Below are 21,280 nucleotides of genomic sequence, written 5' to 3' on the forward strand. Positions count from 1 at the left end.
CTGACGCAGAGCTGGGCTCTACTGCCACGTAAAGGCTGCAGCGCAGTACAGCAGCATCTGCTGCTGTGGCAGCTCCTAACGAAATACCCCATGGGTAAACTGGGCAGATCGCCAGGATCAGAAATTGGCTTTCTTGATCACGATAAATATCCCCCAGATCTGTGTTTCTCAGCCAGTCGCGGCCTGCGGGGTTCAGAGAGCAACTCTCTGTCAGAGACTTTTCAGCACCTATTTTAACTACTCTCCAGAGAACAAGTTATCCTCCCTCAGCTGGGTGTTCAACACATGGAGAAATGAAACATCAGGTCCTTACTAACTTCATTTTTCCAAAGGGACACCCCTGTGGCCTTTAGAGTATGCCAAAACAAAAAGCTTCAGTTCTCCATCCCAATGCTGAAAGCCAGAGCACCTTCTCATGTACCAGGACCTGGCTTTTACTGTTTCCACACCTGTCAGTAAAAAAACCCCAAAGGGATGATGTAAATACACGAAAAGTATGCACCAATAAAAATTAAAAACTAAAAAAACAACATTAAGTGATAGGAAATGCGGTGCAATATGTTCAAATGCATATGCTGGGAATGAGATAGCAGCTCTTGGCTGTATGATTTCTGCTGTAGAATTCTCCTCTGATGAGATGAGGATATGACAGATGGGTTGGGCCAAGTTTATTAAGTCCCTTGTTTCTCATGAGGTCTCTAAGAGGCCTTGAAGATGACCAGTGTTCTGCACTGCCTGGAGCAAGTGTAATGCTTAAGAAAAATGAGACCAGTGAGCCCTAAAAACTGTGTTTTCCAGATGTCAGAAATGATGTGGGAAGTCGCAGCGTAAGTGAAATTGCACTGCCTCTATGTCTAAGGGTTCACGGTGTCCTAGAGGAAAGACCAGCAAATGAGAGCACATGTGCTACATGAACTATGTGGACAGATTTTAAAAGGCACAGCAGTGGAGCTGAGAAATGGAGTATTTTGAGAAATACCGTATGTGGATTCAGCATCTCTCAGCTGGTAGCATGGAGGAAGGGTACTGCTAGTAAGGTGGTTGTGGTACCCGGACTCTCAGGAGGGAGTACCTCCTTTCTCCCACTCACTCTTGCTGATTTTTTTCCCATACATTTAACTTCAGAAGATGAGAAAGAAAATATTGGTCTGGTACACCATTCTTGGAGGGCTGCCAACCCCTGCCCCAGAGATCCCACCGCTGCAGAGAACAGCTCTTTTTCCAAGCACACTCAGCACTTCTTTTAAAAGACATCTTAATATAGGAGATTTTTGGAGATGCTGCCAAAACAAACGCATCCTAACTACAACTCTCCCAGCTCAAATTCCTGAGCCACCTTTCCCACACTGTGGTTCAATAGGGAAAAGGCTGAACAGCTTATAATGAGTGTGAAATCATTAAACTTCAAAACATATCATCCCAGGCTAGGTTTGAGGGGCATTTGAAATAAGGGAGCTAGCAATGAAAGAACGTTCCCTGTAGACCCAAATCCTAGAGGAGAAGTTGGTACCAGACCCTAGGTAGCTGAGCTGCTCTTCTGTAGGATCTTCAATATGTGCCTTACCATGTATTTGTTCTCATTTACCATGAGGTAAGTGTGTGTATGAACTGTAGCAAAGGTTGCTGACATTTTGCATGTTTACGGCTTACCTCATGGTGATTTTAAAATACATGGGTAGTTTATATTTTGCATTTTTGAAAAGACATTCAAGATCTCGTTCTGCAGTCTTGCCAAAACTGACAAAACTGAATTACACTATGAGAATATAGGAGTTGTAGCGCATGGTAGAGGAAAGGATGGAATGGGAAGATTTGAGGAATCATTTTTATTGAAGCCTTATCATTTAGCATTTCTCCAAAGAATAAGGAGAAAGAAAAATATGATGAATGTGCTATGTATCAAGATGGGACTGCATATAAGTATTAAGGTGGCTCATCATAAAACAAAGAATTTGTTAACCCTTCAGGTGAGCAAGGGTTGCTTGGAAGAGTTAATCTGAATTAACCTGGCTGTAGACACACTTATTCAGAAATTAATTAATCTCCTATTTGATTTAGCTTACTTACAAACTTAATTTCAAGCTCAAACTCAATCAGAGCAGAAAAGAGGTTGAAGAAAAACTTTTGCAAATATGTGATCTATATGACCACATCCTTGCTTTTGACCCAGCAGAAAAATTTGTAAGGATAATTGCAGAACTCCTGAGGAAAATTGCTCAAGGATCTCCAGAGAGAAACTAATAGAAAGTTGATTTACTTCAGATCACATAATAAGGGGGCCTGAGATGAAGTCACTATGTGAAGCTGACTTCCAGATTGCATTACAAATGAGATAATAAATAAATGGAGGGATGGAAATTATTAGTGGCAGGCCTGCATGTTTGGGTTTTTTTTATTTCATTTATAAGTAGAGTTAATATAGTTTTAAATCTCAGAGATTAGAGGAAACTATTTTAAAATCAGCTTTTTTATAATACCTGAAGAATCCAAAGTCAACCAAGAACCATGCCTTTCAGCAAAACTAGCAGTGAAGTCGTAAAGAATTCAGTCTTCTGCTTTGGTGTCCATCACATAACCTCTGTGCTTCACAGCCTGCCCATACAGCTTTCCCATCTGCACATTCAGCTTTTACCTTCCTTCCACCCAGAATTATGGATTATCACCACTGCCATCCAAAGTGAGAGATGACATCCATGCTTTTCTTCTTTAGAGTTAAGGTTTCCGAGTGCATGAGAGCATACCACATTTCTGGCTTCTTCATGTGTGCAGCAGGAGCAGGACAGAAGATGCCCGGGAGGTACTTAGCAGCGGCTGAATAATGGCACAGCACAGCCCTTCACAGAGTGCGTGGAGTGAAGTTTTCTGCACCGGTGGAGTTTGTTGGCTGCAACAACCTAGAAAACCCAGGCCTTTTCCACTGGCACGTTCATGGGATTGAAGATGTTTTCTAAAACGCTGACTTTTCATTGTCAAAATCATGCACGTCAGCAAAATTTGGCCCCGACTTCATGAAAAGTCAGCAGAACTTTCCCCTGCATATCCATGTATCCCCAGTTCCCAGCAAAACCAGAGGTCCCTATATGGTTTAAACATCCCAAAGTCTGAAACTTACACACTTAAATTGTTTTTTGAAATCTAAGCAACAGTTTATTTCTGTTAGTAACCTCCACAGCCCTCGTATAGAGTGTCGTCTTAGAGCAGATGTTCTTGCATTCAGTCGGGTATTCACTGTGTTTGTTGTGAATGCCATATTTCAGAATTAATAGCACACCTGCTTGCAGCTGGAGAGAAATTAGGTGTCACACTGTTCAGGCTATGTGCTTTCCTACCTTAATACCCAGAGAGATTGTGAAAGTATTTTGAGACTGCTTCATTATAGCATCACCCACCGCAAAGATCCGTTGTTACAGGGACTCATTTACTTTCACATTCCCAGGGGTGAGATGATCTTCCAAGGACTGATCTGTGTTGGATGAACACAGCAATTTCTATGAAATCACTTGCCCTGTATCTGCCTGAAAATAAGTCAGTGCTGTCAGCCCAGGACAATCAAAAGACAAAGCCGAACTGTAATCTGTTCTGATGATACCACATTTACCATGTCTCACCCTATTTAGTATGTCCTGATTGCATTTCCAGTAGATGTAGCTACCAAATTATCTCTGCTCAGAGTATTTACAGGCCACGTATTAGGAAATGAATTCTCAGTATATCCTTCGTTTCCATGGTAGCTACAGCAAAGGTCTGATTAAACTCATAAGAGACTTTCATGCTTTCAACTAGTAGTTTCCTGTAAGGCAGCAATTGCCAACCTTTCCTCTGTATAATTACAGCACATACTATTGCTATACTTAGCATTGCCTTATCCACAATTTTCAGTCAAAATTCACCTTTGATAGTACCGGTGGGGTCGGGGAGCCTGTTTTCCTGTCATAGTATCAGTTGCCTCCCAGTAATAACTCAGAAGCTGTTAGGATTCTTCCGTTGCACTATGTGTTGATGCAGCAATAACTGCCCTTGCTCCTATTGCCTCCTGCCTCTCTCTGCATGTTCTTCCAGCTGTTTTCCTTGATGTCACCCCGGATACTGGCTTCCCTGAGACAGACTTATTTGTGGTTTTACTTATTTGTTAAATGTCTGACTTCAGGGCTGATCCTTTACTGCAATATAAATAAGACATAAATATGTATTATATGTACATAAATAACCTCTTATTAAAAATCCTTTGGCATTCTAAACTCATTAGTGCAGAGTATCAGCCTTCTTGATCTTAATAATCTACCATTCTGCAAGCAAGTCAGTTGTGTTTGTGGACTACCCCACAAAAAACAAGGATGCTAAACTTTCTCAGAGTCCTTGGGCCTGGTTGTATCATCATGTTACCAGGAGTTGGCTACTAAAGCAAAGGAAGAAAGATTGTTTCCAAAGGCTAAATCAAAAAAAAGACAAATATAGGTCAGGGGAGAGGAATTACATGAGGCAAAAAGAACAAACAGATGAAAGGGATGAATTTGGATCACATTTAGGTATGTCTCCCAGCAGTTTTATTCTTTCAGGGGTAAAGTCCCCTGAGGGGAGGGGTGGAAGTACCATTACTTCAAAACTGGAAAACCAGGCTGCAGAAGATCTGTTAGGTAATTCAGCATCTGTACAGCAAAAATTAGGCAACAGCTTGTTTCTCCATATATGTGTTTCTTAGATAGCTGGTGATTGGGTATCAAGGCTTTATGATTACTGGGAAACTGAAAACTTGAGCAAAAACAACAGAAGTGATACATTTTTTCTGAAACATAGGTAGAAGCAGACTTCTGCTATCTTGATTCTAGCAGTGCACGATTCCTATCTACAGCAAGTCTAATTTCTTGTCTTAAAAAGAAACAGGGCTGCGTGATAAATTAGATGCAAGAGAACCACTTGACATACAACTGCAAGACCTGATTTAAGTACAAAAGAAGATGCTGTTTTTCTTTTGTATGCTGAGGCATTTTATGCAAGGAGTGCAAGGAACAGTTTCATAATGTAGAAATTTTTAATGTAATGATGCTTACCATGGGAGGAGTGCCCTGTTTTGTGATCTCTGTAGAGCTAACACCCAGATCCCTGATCCATGAGGAGGTATCACTTTGCTTACAGTATGTTGAATGTTCGACATGCCTATGGAGCAAATGCAGCTAATACTGAATAAGGGAAGCCGCTGAGGCATGTTAAACTCATATAGGAAAAAAATTTTAACAACCCCTCCACATTGAGGAAGAATGCAACTGTAATTTGTTGAATAGGTTTTTGTTTTTTAAAAAAGAACTGAACAAAAAAGAGCAAACTCATTCTCCTGCTAAAAGCTGCAAAAGTCTGTGGGAGGACTAGGAATATGTAGCATATTTCAAATGTCTCAGTTACAGTTCAGAGCTTTCAAGGACACTGTATCTGGCCCACGTAAGGAATGGGGCATCCCTGTTTGTGGGGTGTAAGGGGAAGGGCGAGTCAGGATTATGCTCCATGCCAAATGAGGATGCACACTTCAGAAGAGTGCTCTTCTAGCAGCTGTAGAGAAACATGAGATACTGCAGCATGGCTCCCTATGTGGACCAGGAAATGGCTGACCTTGTTCATCGCACAACAATTGCTTTCTTGCTTCAGGAAAGGAAAGCTGATTTGCTTGTGGAGCTCATCTGAGCCTACAAGGATCATACGTACTGCCTTCCCCAAAGTCGATAGCTAGGAGAAGACAGCTTGTCACAGAGGAAACTCACCACTTATTGTAAATACACACACATTTGTGCAAGGAGGAGAGAAAGTATGTTCTACAGAAGAGACTTCAGTAAAAGTTCAGAAGAGACTTTTCCTATCCCAGAGCCAATACAAACCAAACTAAAACTCCTGGCCAGGCTCTCTGTCTGTGTGCCAACCCAACTACTGACTAAAAAAAAAATTGTCTTATCACTTCTCAAAAAAAATTACGTTCCATGTCATCAAAAATGTAGGGAATAAATGGTTAAAGAATGCTGTGATAAAGGGGTAAACAGTATGAGCGATCTGTAATTAACAGTGTTTGCTTCTGCATTTCTGGGCATCATTATTTAACCTTTGAACACTGCCGTTGTGTTGCAACGCAGTTGATACAGTTATGTCCCTAACATCTTCTTTCACCCAGTTCTCTCTGTTGAGAATAGGTTGCTCCGTCCCAGGTCAACGTGTTTAAAATGAATGGTCTCCGAGCACAGGCTTATCCCTCTGGCACGGCTCTGTGCCAACCACCGACTCTCCAGTCTTCCGCTGGTTTGTTACGCCAGTGGGGTCCCATCGGAGCAGCGTGCCAGTGCAGGTATGATGTCACTTTGCTCCACAGAATCAGAGATGTGCTTGCTCCCTTCTCCATGGACAGTCAAATGCACTGATGTGTTGAACATGCAGCCATTAGATCACACTGAGGGATAAAGCTGGGGAAGACCATGGAGAACACTGTGTCCATATCAAGCTGGTGCTGTGTAATAACGTATGTTAGCGGGTTGGTTTTTCTCCTAAGCCTTTTCAGTTGAACAAGGAGCACAACATTGTGCCAAGTTGCAGGATAAACCAGATGAAAAGAGTGACTACGCTAAGCAGAGCACCTCCTGGGAAAGCTGGGCAATTTGTCCTACTGATGGAATGAGGAGTTTACCTCTATTTGCAATGGATAAGAGTTTCTGATTACAGAGCGCAGTGGCCAAAGCCATGGGTGATCCATCACTCTGGGAGTCTGAGCTTATGAACCCTCATTCTCTATGCCAGTTTTAATTTCTCTGCCCTTTGTTTTGAGGCCTCATCTCTTGTTTAATAGATTGTTAGCTCCTTGAAGGGAAACTTTCTCTCTACCACGTGCTTGTTTTTACAGTTCCACTTCCTTTGTATTTCACTTACTGACTTTGCTCCCAGAAGTATGCTTGCCCTCTCTATCTTGTCATAGAAAGTAAAGGGAGAGAATAAACAAATAAAAATGCTTGAATGCAACAGAGAAAAGACTGGGGACAGAGCTGTTTTGTCTGAAGTTTGCTAAGTATTATCAGGCAGCCTATAAGAAATATGTGTCAGGTTGAATACTGAACACTAGGTTGATTGCAAAGCACAAGTTAAGCAAGTAACTTTCCCAAGCGTGTTGCTTTACTCTTTCCCATTTATTGATACCTTGAGTACAAACTCACAAATTGGATTCAACATATGGTTGGCCAACCTAAAACAGCGGAGGACAATAGCAGATAAGGAGCTGCGCATTGGTTCCTACTACTGTAGATAGAGTTGGTGATATTTTACTCTGTGCTGTAGATTTTCCATTGAGACTTCCTTGTAGAAAAGCCAGGTGGGAAGAGTATAAAGGTTTTGCTACCTATAGGAGTGCTTTGAATGGTCAGGACCTGGAGTCGTTTTATCAGCTGTAACAGTATAGTTAGAATGTCACAGACTTCTACATGAAAGAATATTTTGCCTAAAAGCATTTTCTTTCCACTTAGACCCGGGACTTTTTCAGAAGGCTTGAGTGCACCTACATCAAGGTATATCTGCATCGAAACTCTATCAGAAGTTTATAGTAGGTGAGAAATTGTAGCATGCCACACTATAAGGAAAGAGAGGAGAGGTGGGGTTTTTGTTGGGTTTGGGGTTTTTTTTAATGAAAGCTCCTAACTGTGTGGCGTTTCTGGACAAAATCTTCATACTTGGAACAATTTTTTTCAGGAAAATTTAACAAGAAATCTGTGTTTAAAGCAATGCTCAGTCACAATGTGATTAATTCAGTTAGCCTGAGTGTGCCAGAGTAGATTGAGAAGACAGTTCAGACACTTTTGTCAGACCTGCAATACAAGAGGCATCACCCTGACAGAGACAGTTTGAAATTCTAATGTGGTGTTCTCTGCTGATGCTCTGTATGATACGTGGAGAATACAGACTGCTTTGTGTTGATGGGATTTGGGGGGATAAGCAGTTTCCTGTCCCGAGGGAACTTGGATATGTCTTCTTACCCTCATCATACTATGTTCCAGTGTGTATCACAAATGTGGTTTCCTTCCTTCAGTGAACAAGGAGTTTCCAATAACTATTGTATAAATTCCTATTACAAGTCTCCCTGTATTTTTCCAGTAGCTGCTAGGGACAGATTGTGGGCAAGCAGTGGGAGAGAATGGGTCCCATACAATATGACGGACACCATGGCCCATCTTTCACCAAGGTAAAGAGCTACCACACTGTTGCTCAAATTGATAAGAAGCAAATCACCAGGGTCACCCTTTGGTGAGGAATGTAGGTTTCAGTTTAGGTTTAAATCCATGCTTCATGAAACTATGAAAAGAGATGATTAGTTGTATTTTGATCAACATTTGTTGTGACACATCAGCAGACTTGGCTTGTAGATCACAAAAGCAAAACTAGAACCTAGAGAAAAGCAAAGCATGTGTATGGAAAGTGCATACCTGAAGCTGATGCTTAGGGGGAACAAACCTACTTACTGTTTCTCTCTTGCTGTGGTTACAGGATAGGGGCTATAACCCATGAGTTGTTCTCAAGTGTAATTCTTAAGTATCAGTCTGGCTTTCCCTCACCTTTCTGATTTCTCAATACTTTGGGACTTAGTCTCTAGGTATGAATGGCTTGAATGCTGTTCATTAGCCTAACAAGTCCAACTCTGTACAAGGCTGTCAAAATAGGTTGAAGAGCATCTTCAGAACTCATCAATAGGCTTTCATTCAAAAAGAAGACCATACAAACTATATAGGCTGTTTTTCATTCTTTACCTAATCCTTAGTCTTTTTTTATATGCTTAGGGACACTTCGTTTAGCCAAGATTTTATTCCTGGGAGAGAACGTTGTGAAAAGATTTATCACCCAAGCTTGACTGTTTCTGCTGCCTTTTCTTCCTCTCTCGCTAAAAGCCTGTAAGCTCTTGCTGATAGTCCCTGGACCATCTCTGGACTGTCTGTCCTCAGCTTTTTCTAGGCAAGTGTCCTGTTTTTCTTGGTAGCCTCTGTACTCTGAGTAATGCCTTCAGACTAGCTGACCTTGCAGGCTTGGCTGGGAGCAGGTGTGCATGTTCCTTCTCCCCAGTCAGCTTCCTGCTTGTTTATTGAGAGTTTCTTATCTTTTCCATTGTTTCTGCTTTCCTGTGTGCTTTTGGAGTTGGGGTTTTTTTTTAGTAATCTGTAGTTTGGTTTATTCCACAGTAACTCATTACAAATAAACATATCAGGAATGTGCTTTATTAAGAAAAGAATTCAATTTCTGGACTCCCGTGGACTCATTTGAAAATCAAAACCCTGCAGAGTGTTTTTTTTAATTAAGCTGATGAGTTTACCTTTGTACATCAAAAAAGCATCAAAAAAGAAATCAAAGAATTCACAAGTTACGATTCAGTGTCCAGCTGTCACTAAGCATTTTAATAATGATTTTCTGTCAGCTCTCCTCCTTTAAAAAACTTTTGAAGAATTTGAGTTACACCTCATTTCCCTCCTAATACTTACAGTAAAAACCAATCCTAAATACAACAATAGACAAATAATTCTTCCTGTCTTGATCAGCAAAATTTATTCTCTTCCAGAAATTTCTGTAGAGTTTTGGGGTTTTTTCTAAAGGGAAAGCTCATTTTTTACTGCTTGATATCTAATTGCTATCCTTTGAAAGAACACCAAGAATGTTCCCTGTTTGTTGGATAAGAAACACAAATTATTAGTGAGCATGTTCAGTCCTGTATATGTTATTGGCATTGGTGTGGAGTGAGCAGGTAGGAATTTATCTTGGGGACATGCTGTTAGGTAAAAACTTACATTGTTTATTTTCTTAGCCTGATACTTTTCACATAAACTTTTCATCAGGTTTTAATTATAAGAAAGACCTTAAACCTTCTACTTTAAAATAATGACTTGACAGGAGAGAAACTGTTTTCTGGTTTGATGTTAGCATTGCAATCTTCCTCAGTTTTGGAGCCTCATGGCTTTTTTATCTTTTGAGTATGCTTTTCCAGCTTTGCTGTTTGCTTTTCTTGCTTTGCTTTCGCTGACATGCTCGTCCTCTTCATGATTTAAAACAAAAGCAAAACAGCTCACAGAAGCAGCTGATAACATTCTTTTTCTTAGACTTACTCTTCCCTGCAGTCTTTCCACTGAGAGGTGCTTAAACCCTGGCAGAAGATAGGGAACACTATTATTAAAAATGAGACATAGTGGCTTATCAGCAAAGTGTATCATCTAATGCTTCTAGTCATCCTTCCCAGTTATTACTTAAAACAAGTTACTTACTCTGATGTGATCCAACCAGCAGCTCTTCAAATAAAGACATATATACTCTTCTCTTTCCTGTGGCTTTTCTTGGGGAACATTGCCTGTTCAGAGCTGCCACCACATCGACACAGGAGTAGGAAACAGGCTGTGCGCTGCAAACCACCCTGCAAGGGTGGTCTTCAAACAGATTCAGCAGCAGCAGAAGTGGCATCACTCTGGATTAAACCTGCTTCGCTATTCTCCTGCTTCACAAATGGGAACAGCTAAATAGTGCACACAACTTGCTGCGTTTTCTACAGCTGACTAAGGACAACTGGTTAAAAGGCAACATCTAATGTGCTTCCAGTTGTGTGCCAGGTGGTCAGTGTGTGACAACTTCTTTAACCTTAAGTGGCTTTTGTTGGCTGCCGTGTGTTTTGCATACTGTCTCCTCATGTACATCTTGTCCCGACACCATAGAAATACGCAGACAAACAGTGCAAGGCAGTAAACTAAAGGCAGACTTATTTCAATGTACAGTTATGGTAGTTATTAAAAGATCTGCACAAAACAAAGTAATTAATCAAAACATGTTGTTAGTGTCTTTTAGACATGATAAATGGCCTTTTTCAGACTTGGGAAGGCAGACAGCTATATAGACACGTGAAAGATAGAGAAGCTCTTCACTAGGGATGTCCCCATGGAGAAGGGATCCGTTGGATGCTTTGGAATGGGCTGGTGTGAGCTGTGTGTAGCACAAGCCTGCAAAGCACAAGGCCTGCACTCAGAAAAAGCACAAGGCCTTGTGCTTTTTCTTCTCATTCCACCTCAGGCCAACCCTACGTAATACTTACTTTTCTGTGAATAAAACCAAGTGAAGGAAGCAGGAGGAGGATTTGGGAATGGGGGACCTGCTGCCATTTTTATTATGACATTTCGCATACCTCTCACCTTTCAAATAAACGTTCCTGTTCACTTAGTCTTTGTGACTTTTGTGTAAATTGGAAACCTCATTCATTTAAAAAACAGGCAATGTTAATACACCACACTTTCACTGAAAATAGTAATGGTTGCTGAAGTAATAGCTCTTGATGAAACGGAGCTCTGCTCTGGGGAAGCGGAGTTCCTACTCTTCAAATACTGCAACGCTGTTCTGGGAATATCATACAGCTCAGAGGGCTTGTTTGTTGGTACGGCACTTCACTATAGCTGCTTCTTCTACAGTGAGGAGAACTTATGCAGTCCCTCTGAGATCCTGTGCATTCCTTGCCTTTCATCATTCGATATGCATTGTCAGCCTAGCTGGCATACAAACGAACCTGCACGCAGGTGCACTGAATGCACAAACAAACAGCTCGTTTCTGTCTGAAACACTAGCTTGAAATTTCTCTTTCCTTCCAGATGTCCACACAGAAGCAGTCCAGGCAGCCCTTGCTAAACATAAAGAAAGGAAAATGGCAGTCCCCATGCCCTCCAAACGACGTTCATTGGTGGTCCAAACATCAATGGATGCCTACACACCTCCAGGTGAGCATCTCTGTGTATTTTATAAGAATTTTAAAAATGGTTCTTTGTGCTGCTAGGAACTAATAATCTGCCTGCATAGATAGTAATGGAAATGTCATTTGAAGCACGCTGGGCAGAAAACATTGAGATATGTTTGAAGAGGAGAAGGTGAACTGAATGGTTGGAAGGTCAACTGGGGCAGTTCGCATGATTGCTTTGCCCTTGGTGGTACCTCAACTTCATTGGTCCTTTTGGTTTTATGAGGACCTAACTATGGCCAGCTTGTCATATTTTCTGTGACTCAAAGTTCCTTTCAAGTTTCTAGTTTATTCCCTAACACTGTAATGGAACATTGTCTTTACAATTGGTCATGCCATCTATTTTCAAATGTATCTGCTCTTTTACCTACTAGACTGTGAAAATACCCTACATCTCATGCATTCTCATACTCGCTGGATCCAGCTGGGGCTCCATCTCTCACTGAGGGGTGGGCTTTCTACAATTGGAAAAGTTTTTCACAGACTTTGTGGAGTGAGCTTGGGAAAGTATTTTGGGTATTCTGTACTCTTAATACATGGTTGGAGATCTTCAGAAGATTCTCAAGCTGTATTATAAAGGAAGACTCTTTTATTACCCTTTTTTTTGTACAATAACACACAAACCATGGCCTTAGAGCAGGAAAGTTCTCTTGGTGTGCAGTTAGCAATTGACTTCATTTCAGGGCTTTCAGTATTACAGACTTTTCTTATTATGTTTGCCTACCTTCATGAGTTTTTCTTATTGGCAGTTTTCTTTAGATTTCTAATATGAACATGCCTTATTTCTATTAAGAAAACTCAAAAGCACTGCAAGTTAACAGGCTGTTTTTAATTACTAGATACTTCTTCTGGTTCAGAAGATGAAGGCTCCGTACAGGGCGACTCCCAGGGAACTCCCACCTCAAGTCAGGGGAGTATAAACATGGAACATTGGATCAGTCAAGCGATCCACGGCTCTACCACGTCAACCACTTCCTCCTCCTCAACGCAAAGTGGAGGCAGTGGTGCTGCACACAGACTAGCTGATGTTATGGCTCAAACACATATAGGTTAGTATACGGACACTTTGAGTATGTTCAGTTTAACATGAATTTTTTCTCTCACATTGAGCTGATGCTGCTGTATGAAGTCTTATAAAAGTCTTTCCTGTGCTTTTCTTCTTTTCTTTTTTCTATTTACATGTATTATATGGAGGGATAGTCCTATGTTCTTATTTTGTGAGAAAATTTTAAAAAAAGTAACAATTTAGATTTGGGGGTAACCTTATGTTGTGGCAAGCAGGGTCTAGCTGTTGACTCCCAGTATCTTAAAATGTGCAGTTGCATGACTTCCATTACTTAATGCTAAAGAAGATCTCTGTAGAATCCATCAGTAAGGAAAATCAGTGCATGCAGCATTAGGGATTGCTTGCACAGGAGTTTCCCCTAGTGCTGCACCACTTTAATTACATAGTTGGAGTGATTTTTGATAATCCTGTTAAGAGTAGGTCCACTTAAATATATTTTTTTCCACCCTTAATTGAATCTAGAATACTTGGGCTGGGATATCTAGCTATTATAATCCTTGGGGAAAATCTACTGTGTACCCTCGGAGAAGAGGTCTGTTATTGTTATTAGTAGTAGCTTGTTCATATCCTTTGGAAAGATCCTAGGAAGTCAAAGCTTTCTTTCCATTAGGGCTAAGCTTCGCAGACATTAATTATTTCCAAATATTGTGCCATTGACATTAGTCTTCATTAAAATAAGGCAGGTATTCAATTAGGCATGTGGAAAGCAAGGCTTGTTTTCCCTTCATTCTCTAGTAACTGCTGTTTATCATATGAGGCATCTGCTTTGGGTGCATTCAGAACATGGTTTAGTGGGCATGGCTGATGGTTGGACTCGATCTTGAAAGTCTTTTCCAACCTAAATGATTCTATGATTCTTGCTGGGGCTGTGTATTTTGGGTTGTCTCACTGAAAATCTGTTGGAATCTATATTGGGACAGATAAAGCAACCTTGCTACTGTTCTACTACGCATATGATATGCAGTTTTGTGTGACTGTTCCTCAACTGATCATTCCTTTTCAAGTATATGTAATGAGATACATGAAGGTATTTATCTTAAATGTTCCTGACTTTATGTGCTGGAACAGTGGTCTGTATCCCTTTTTTTGTTCTGAGTATAGCTTGATGTAACACCTGTATTTTCAGATAAGTAATCCTCTCATCATGGTCTGGAATTGCTGAATTGCAGTCAGGGGAAGAATTTCTATTGTATTCTTAAATTCATGCTAAATGAATAGCTTAGAACCTTGTTTTAGAAACACATACACTTCTGAACACATTAATCATTGCATTTGGTTATTTTCTGTGGCTTCATCTTGAAATGCTAGAGGAAATTATAGCACAGAGAATTAAATTTATCCAAACTCTGAAAGGTTGCATTACTCACACACCAAGTCTTAATGTATCTTTAAATATAGCTTCTTTATAATGTGACATTTCAGTAATTTTAAATCTGGCACAGTGAGTCTTCTTTTATAATCACTGAGTTTGTGGTAAATAATACAACATTTATAGAGCTAAATTAAGATGGCAGTATTCTGCAGAAGAGGAAAAATAATACTTCTTTTACTTGTTTTATTTTGCCTTGTTGTTGTTGACTGGAAGGATCTCTCCTTTGAAGGAAGCAGTTAAGCTTACCTCGGTTGTATACATATTTTTATCCATTCTGACAATAAGATAACCTTAAATTGCATCTGTAGTTGGACAGTAGTTGTGATGTAGTAATGCAAAGGTCATTTGGATACAAAATATGAGTGATACCTGCTAACAGATTGAGACTGTGATCTTAAGGTTGCCATCAGTCGTTGTTGCTAAAATCACTGGAAAAGTAAGAAGCTACACAGAAGATGACTGTAAGATGTATTTCTTCATGGATGAGCTGCTTTCTGTAAGAATTTGAAATTAAATGGCTCTTTTTTCTTTTCAATCTGAGGAGATGGGTTTTGCACTTAAATCTATTCTAAGAGCTCACAGATTTGAAGTATTCCCACAGATAGCCTTGCTCTTTAAGAACTGAGATGAATAATCCTCTTTGGTAGGAGAGAAGGTGACAGGGAAGAATAATCCTGTTCTCTGAAGCTCCTCATCTACTGGAGACAATTTGTTCTTGATCACAAAGAACATGTATTCCCATGGCTTGATGTTTTTTTGGTCCAGGGAGTTGTTCTCCAGAGACAGATCAGTCTGCAGGAGAGGAATCATCTGTAAATATGTAAGGACATACTGCCATACTCTGAAGATGCCAGTTCTGATAAATACAAATTTAAGGGTCAATGGGAAAGACCTTTAATGATAACCAAAAAAAGCCCTCCATTCTGATATCCACTAGAATTTGGCCTCCAGAGTGCATCACAGAATCAAAGGGAGATTTTTCCAGTTTAAGTACTGTAATGCAGTCCTGAGAAGGGATTTGTTAAAAAGCTTTGGCTATAATATAATCAGAGTTCAGCTTTGTGGATCATTTAGATAATTTGCGTAAGCTATTATATGCTTTTAATGTTATACTGTTCATTTAATTTGGCTGCTGCTGCTGCTCTATTATGGCCAAAGTTCTAGTTTAGGATAGATATCCTTTAAATATTTATTCTCAGCTTTTAAGACACTGAGGGGTGTGTACTAAGCTACACGGAGAATCTCTAGTTTGGCGTGGGTATCACAATTGTGTTGAGTAATTCTTGAACTTAGAGGTCAAACCAGTGAAATCTGTAAAAAATAACTAATGTTGTGACCCATCTTTGGGTCAGTACTGTATATATTTCTAAGGTCTTTAAGCTTTCATTTTTCTGTTTTGTATTTTTTGGATCTATATGTATATAAAAATCAGGAAAAGAAAGCACATCCAAAAGCTCAGAAAGTTCATCTAATGAAAATCACACAGTGCTTACCTATGATTATAAATTTATATAAAGAGTTAAACTTCTCACTACAAAATTTTGATCCTGTAGGTGCATTTAATGTTTCTTTTATATGCTTCAAATATGTTTCTGTTTGAAAATCAAAGGCCTCTATCCAAATAAAAAGCTACATAGATTTCTAATAAAGTAAATATAAAAGCATGTGCCATAAGGCATAACTGATAGTTCTCTGACAACCTGAAAATTCTTGTGTGTTCTGAGGGTGAATATTAACTTATAATACAGGAGACTATTTTAAAATACTCTCTGTCACCTGGACATCAGTACAGGAGAAACCCAGCTGGTGGACAAAGCTACAACTCTGACTCTGGATTTCCCTTCCCTGACAAGCAGAAGGGCTAGCTTGTTTGGAAGAAAAAGCTACATTTTCTTCAAGTATAGTATTGCAGGGATGCTTTTTGAGTTCCTGGAGACTTTTCAAATACATGGTGCTTATGTGAGCTTCCAAACTCCCACTGGAAAGTATTCCTCCACCTCTTTGCTTCTTCTCAGACATGGGGCTCTGTCAATGCACTCACTCTATCCCTACATGAATGTGCTCTGCATTGTTGGTTCTTTCTGATTTTCATGAAATGGAGTAAATTATATCACTCTAGTGGCAGAAATGAAGAGAGCCTGAACTGGAAACAGCTGTTCTGTCTGCGATCTTCTAATGCAAGAATATTGGAAGAGATGAGAAGAGGAGGTGACACAAATATGTATGTTTGATGGAGGAAATGCTTTGAAGTCATGCAGCTGTCACAGTTTCTACTTTTTAGTCAACAGATGTGTCAGGATCATTATTCTTAACTAAACCTCAAATAGTGCTTCAGGTTACCTGATGTAAGACGAAGCAGCTCTATACAGATTGTGTCCATAGTCTAAGCCTGGATTGACTGTTCTATACAAAAAAGGGTACATTTCACATAACATAACAATTATCTTTTTCTTTAGAAGTCATTCAGACCAAATTTTTGTCTGTATGGCTTTCATTTCTCCAACCTGGACTCTGAGAAGGGAACCGACTGAGGATTTGTAAATCTAATGGATGAAACTTACAGTTGTAGATATTGCCATAAGACATCTGTTAAGCAGATACTGTAAAGGAACACAGCAAGACAAACCTTAATGTTCCTCTTCTGCTGGATAAGAGTTCTTAATAGAAATGCAGATAACAGATGGGCAACCAAAGTACTAAACCCCCACTCTCTGGCCAGCCAGTGGTGGCCACCTTGGGAAGAGAGTTTCTTTTAGGTAATTTCAAGTGCCAGTGCTGCTGTTCAAAAGGAAAGCCCTTTACAAAAGAGCAGGAAGCTTCTTTCTCATGTTATTTTACCCTACTCGGCACCATGTGTTACAAAGAAGTATTTGGTTTCGGGTGTATAGATCTGAAGTGAGAACGTCTCTGCTCTGTGGTGCTTTGGATCACCTATCTTCTCTCTCATGCATTAAAAAAAATAATTCGGCTCAGTGCTAAAACCTGAAAGGAGATACTTTAACTCCAATTCAATTTGCCTTGTAAAGTCTGAAAGATGGAAATACTTCACTGGAAATATGTAAACAATTATAGATAACTTTAAAAATACTTTCTCATGTTACTAATAGCTGACTAAGTACAATTATTTTCTTAGTCATGATCTCCTCCTAGTTGCACAGCACGACTGCATTATAAGTAAAAGATAAAAAGATAAACATCAGCATTTTTTAATTGACTTACTTATTGGGTAATTCAATCATGATCTATAAAAAGCTCTTGCCACTTGGCAAGAAAGGGTAAAAATTGCGCTGAGTCTATAGTAGTTGATAGTGACAAGACATCTAAAATGAAGACATTATTCAAATGAATTACCAGCATAAGCTTCATTGTCCAAGCTATTATATTTCATTTGGTCACTTATAGCACAATATAAGGTGTTTGTTTCAGTAAAGTTGTAACAAAGGATGTGATCAGAATCAAAAGGGTCAACTGGACATGTGTAGGATGCAAGATGTTTTTCAGTTGCATGATAAAAGCCATTTTGTGTTTTCCCCAACCAAATACTGTGGTTGGGTGATAAGGTTGAGTCCTTATGATGTTCATGAATATAAATATTAAATAACAACTACAGCCATTAATATCATGTCTTAATTTTTCATTATGATTGTCCATCAAATGCTACTTTCATATAGGAAGTATGCAAAATAGGCATCTAATATAGCATCCTGTTACTGTATGTGTAGCCTTAAAAATTAGTTATCTGTGTTGATGGTGCATGAATTTGGGATTGAACGCACAAGAATTACAATGATCCAAAGTTCAAGACTCATGAAAATGCTTTATAATTACATTTGAGGTGAAATTTACTGTAGAAGTTGGTGTTGTAGCAGAGTTAGGGCACCATAATGCTTATAGGACATATTTAATAAAAAGCACATCTTGAAAATAGTATTGGAACCAGATTAAGTTTTTCCAGAATTTTTGCATTTTTGAAGACTCTTACACTATTGTGAAATGGAGTGCATTCCTCTTCAATTCAGTGGCAGTAGAATGAAGATCTGCCTTCTTTTGTATCTCAGAGGCTGCTGGGGATCATATATGTCAATCGAGAGAGAAGTTGTTACTTGCTCATGGTATTTATCTCCATCTACTCTAATGCTGATAAAAACCTGGAAAAAAATTATGAGACAACACATAAAAATAGTACAAATACGTAGGTAATACAGACACAGACTTGAAAACATGGGAAAACAAATTGTAGTGGCATGCTGAGTTATCAGGCTATGAAAGAGAAAGATTAGCTCTGTGGAATTGTTTAGCAGCGCTGGCATGAGTCAGACAAAATTGTGTTTGCCTTCTGGAAGGCAAGTTTTTGTTATGAGGAAGAATTGAAGTAGCTCTGTCTAAAAATAGTAGACAAGCGAGTGTCCATGCAGAATGCAAAGTTCATGATTCTTTACATTTTATTTCTTTGCCCTGGATTCCAACCCTGCTATGATTGATTTTTTTTCCTAATATACGAACAAATTTCTTTCTTAACTAAAATTGGCATATTCAAAATACAGAGGTTATAAAAGGGATATGCATTGGCACTTGCAAGTGATTGACAATATGCTGTATTCTTTTTATTTAGAAAAAACAATGAAATAATCTGTCAGAAGTATATTTGTCTGCATCTTTTCTTTTTGAGGCTGTTCACAAGCTTTCATTCACTTAGTATAAAATTAAATGTCAGTGGAGAACCTACAACCTAATTGTATCATTTTTTTAGCTTCTGGCAGATATACAGCCCCTGTTTTAATCAGTGGGAACTTTATTTATTAAAATCATTCTGTGCATTATAGTTGCGTACATTCATTTTGTGCACTAACACCTGTTCAGATGTTGGGAAAAAAAAATCAAATGGTATCCTATCCTCTCCCCTTTGCTTTTCTGCCCTTCAGCACTGGAGGTACACGGTTAAACCTTTTAACTTACTTTTCACAGAAAATCATTCTGCCCCTCCAGATGTTACCACTTACACCTCAGAACACTCAATACAAGTAGAAAGACCACAAGGATCAACGGCACGGGTGGCACCAAAGTATGGAAATGCTGAACTTATGGAGACTGGTGATGGTATGTCACAAAGCAAAACTAGTTTTTTTCTGAGTATCATAACTTTCTTAGTGGTTACTGTATGCATCTGCTCTTGGTTTCTTCTGGGCACTTTTCACTTATAAACAAGTACAAAGTTGCAGCATCTTTACAGTCTTGAAATAAACTGGTGTAAATGAAGCAGACATAGGGAGATATTTCTTAATCAGCAGAGCTGACTCCCTGTAGAAATTGTTTGGCAAAAGAAGGCAGTGAATCTCTTTAGATCGGCTTTTATCACGCTGCCTGGTTACAGCTAGTCTGGTTTTTAAATGGCAAGGAACGTGACATGCTAGGATGGCTACATCTTGAAAAGTGACGTGTTTGAAGTTCTATTTTCTGAGGGTTTGTTTTGTTTTGTTTTGTTTTTGAAAAACAGTTATTTGTAAAGCCTTTCTTGTTTACTGCTCCTCTTTTCTAAAACGTATTAAACAATATTTCAGCAGGTTGTGGAATTGTTGACTGAGTGTATCGCATCTAAACTTAGGAGCTTCAGCTCTAAAAACCACTTGATAAAAGTTTTGAAACCAACCTTATGGAAGTGTAGGAAGTTGAAATTTCTGCAATACAGTGACAGAAAGCTATTTGTCCAGGAACAGATGACATGAACATTGCAGAGGCTTTACACTCGACTAGGGAAAAGGAAGGGGGAGGTGATTGATGGGATTATACTATAAAAGTGCCCCTTGCCCCACGCTCCTGTTTGGAACTGTGTTTTTCAAAGTGCTGTATGGGCAAGCACGCTCCCTTTGGAGCTTGCTGGCTGGTGGGGTTGGCTATAGGGATGTTCAGAGAATACAGGGTCATGCTGAAGTAATACAAAGATGTGAACCATGTTTAAGATGGATACCAGACAGATGTCCACTACAGTGTAAAGAGCAACCCAGAATAAATGATGGGGCAGAGCCTATTACCCACACTCCTTGCTGAGCTCCGGTCTAGTGAGTCAATGTTGGTATGACCAGTGAGCACGGGGAGAGCCAGTGCCTGTCTTCTCACTGACCATTGCCAATGCCATCTAGAAGAGTTGTCTAAGGTTACTGACATTTGCTGTAGGGAGGGTTTTTTCACTGTGCTTCTCTCCCTCAGGCTGTTTGCTGTTTCCCCTCTAATTTTGCAAGCTCACTCTGACATTGTGTTGTTTTTATTTAAACCAGGCATCATTGTTCCTTTTTGCTGAAATGATCTTAATGTCTTAATGTTGAATACTTGAGTCATGGTATGGCATGAAACTATAGTTGTGGTGGCCTTGCAGTCCTAGACTTTTTCTTACCCCACTTAACATCTGGTGGTGTTCAGCATAGCGGTCGACTGATGTCTCCATTGATCCCTGTCCTGCAGGAGTACCAGTGAGCAGCAGAGTGTCAGCAAAGATTCAGCAGCTGGTCAATACACTAAAACGGCCCAAACGACCACCATTACGAGAGTTCTTTGTAGATGACTTTGAGGAATTGTTAGAAGGTAAAATGACTGTTTTTCAAAAGATTTGGGGATCTCTTATTAAAACTTTGTAAAATGTTTGTCTCACACATTGACTTTCTAGAAAGCTAAGTAAGCCCTCCCTGTACTGGCAAGTACCAAAAAGCATCGGTATTCAGTGGAATCTGTTTGTAGTGAGCTTGGACATAGTGCTGTAGAGTCAAAAGTTCCTCTTGTTTGCTCAGCTCCTGGGTCTGCTTGCAAAGAAACAACAGAAGGGAGTGGAGGGAAGCTTTGCTTTGAGAACATTCAGCTGTGGGTTACAGCCATTGCTTTTGAACACCAATATGAGAAAAACTGTCAGTGAGGGAGCATGTTAAATGTTTTACACATCCTTTGTGTAACACAGAAGCATCGAAAAAAATGAACTAAATGTAAGATAGAAACAAGGATGAAGTCAATAAATGGAAATTTTTTTTAAGGAGGCCAGTGCTTTGAGAATTAAGATTTGCCAGGATGTAGAGATTTAAATAGTCTTCATAGTAGT

At 39.5% G+C, this 21,280-nt stretch overlaps 1 protein-coding gene across 4 annotated transcripts in view; it reads left to right on the forward strand.

Moving 5' to 3' along the window:
- DIP2C (disco interacting protein 2 homolog C) overlaps positions 1 to 21,280 on the forward strand; it is a 337,865-nt gene that overhangs the window by 197,406 nt on the left and 119,179 nt on the right. For all 4 annotated transcript variants that reach the window (XM_052806472.1, XM_052806481.1, XM_052806490.1 and 1 more), the window contains 4 exons: positions 11,619 to 11,744; positions 12,601 to 12,810; positions 19,165 to 19,296; positions 20,656 to 20,775. In XM_052806472.1, coding sequence (XP_052662432.1) covers positions 11,619 to 11,744; positions 12,601 to 12,810; positions 19,165 to 19,296; positions 20,656 to 20,775 — 588 coding nt within the window. The remainder of the gene's footprint in view (positions 1 to 11,618; positions 11,745 to 12,600; positions 12,811 to 19,164; positions 19,297 to 20,655; positions 20,776 to 21,280) is intronic.

The sequence above is a fragment of the Harpia harpyja genome, chromosome 1, assembly GCF_026419915.1.
Source record: "Harpia harpyja isolate bHarHar1 chromosome 1, bHarHar1 primary haplotype, whole genome shotgun sequence".
Classification (NCBI taxonomy): domain Eukaryota; kingdom Metazoa; phylum Chordata; class Aves; order Accipitriformes; family Accipitridae; genus Harpia; species Harpia harpyja.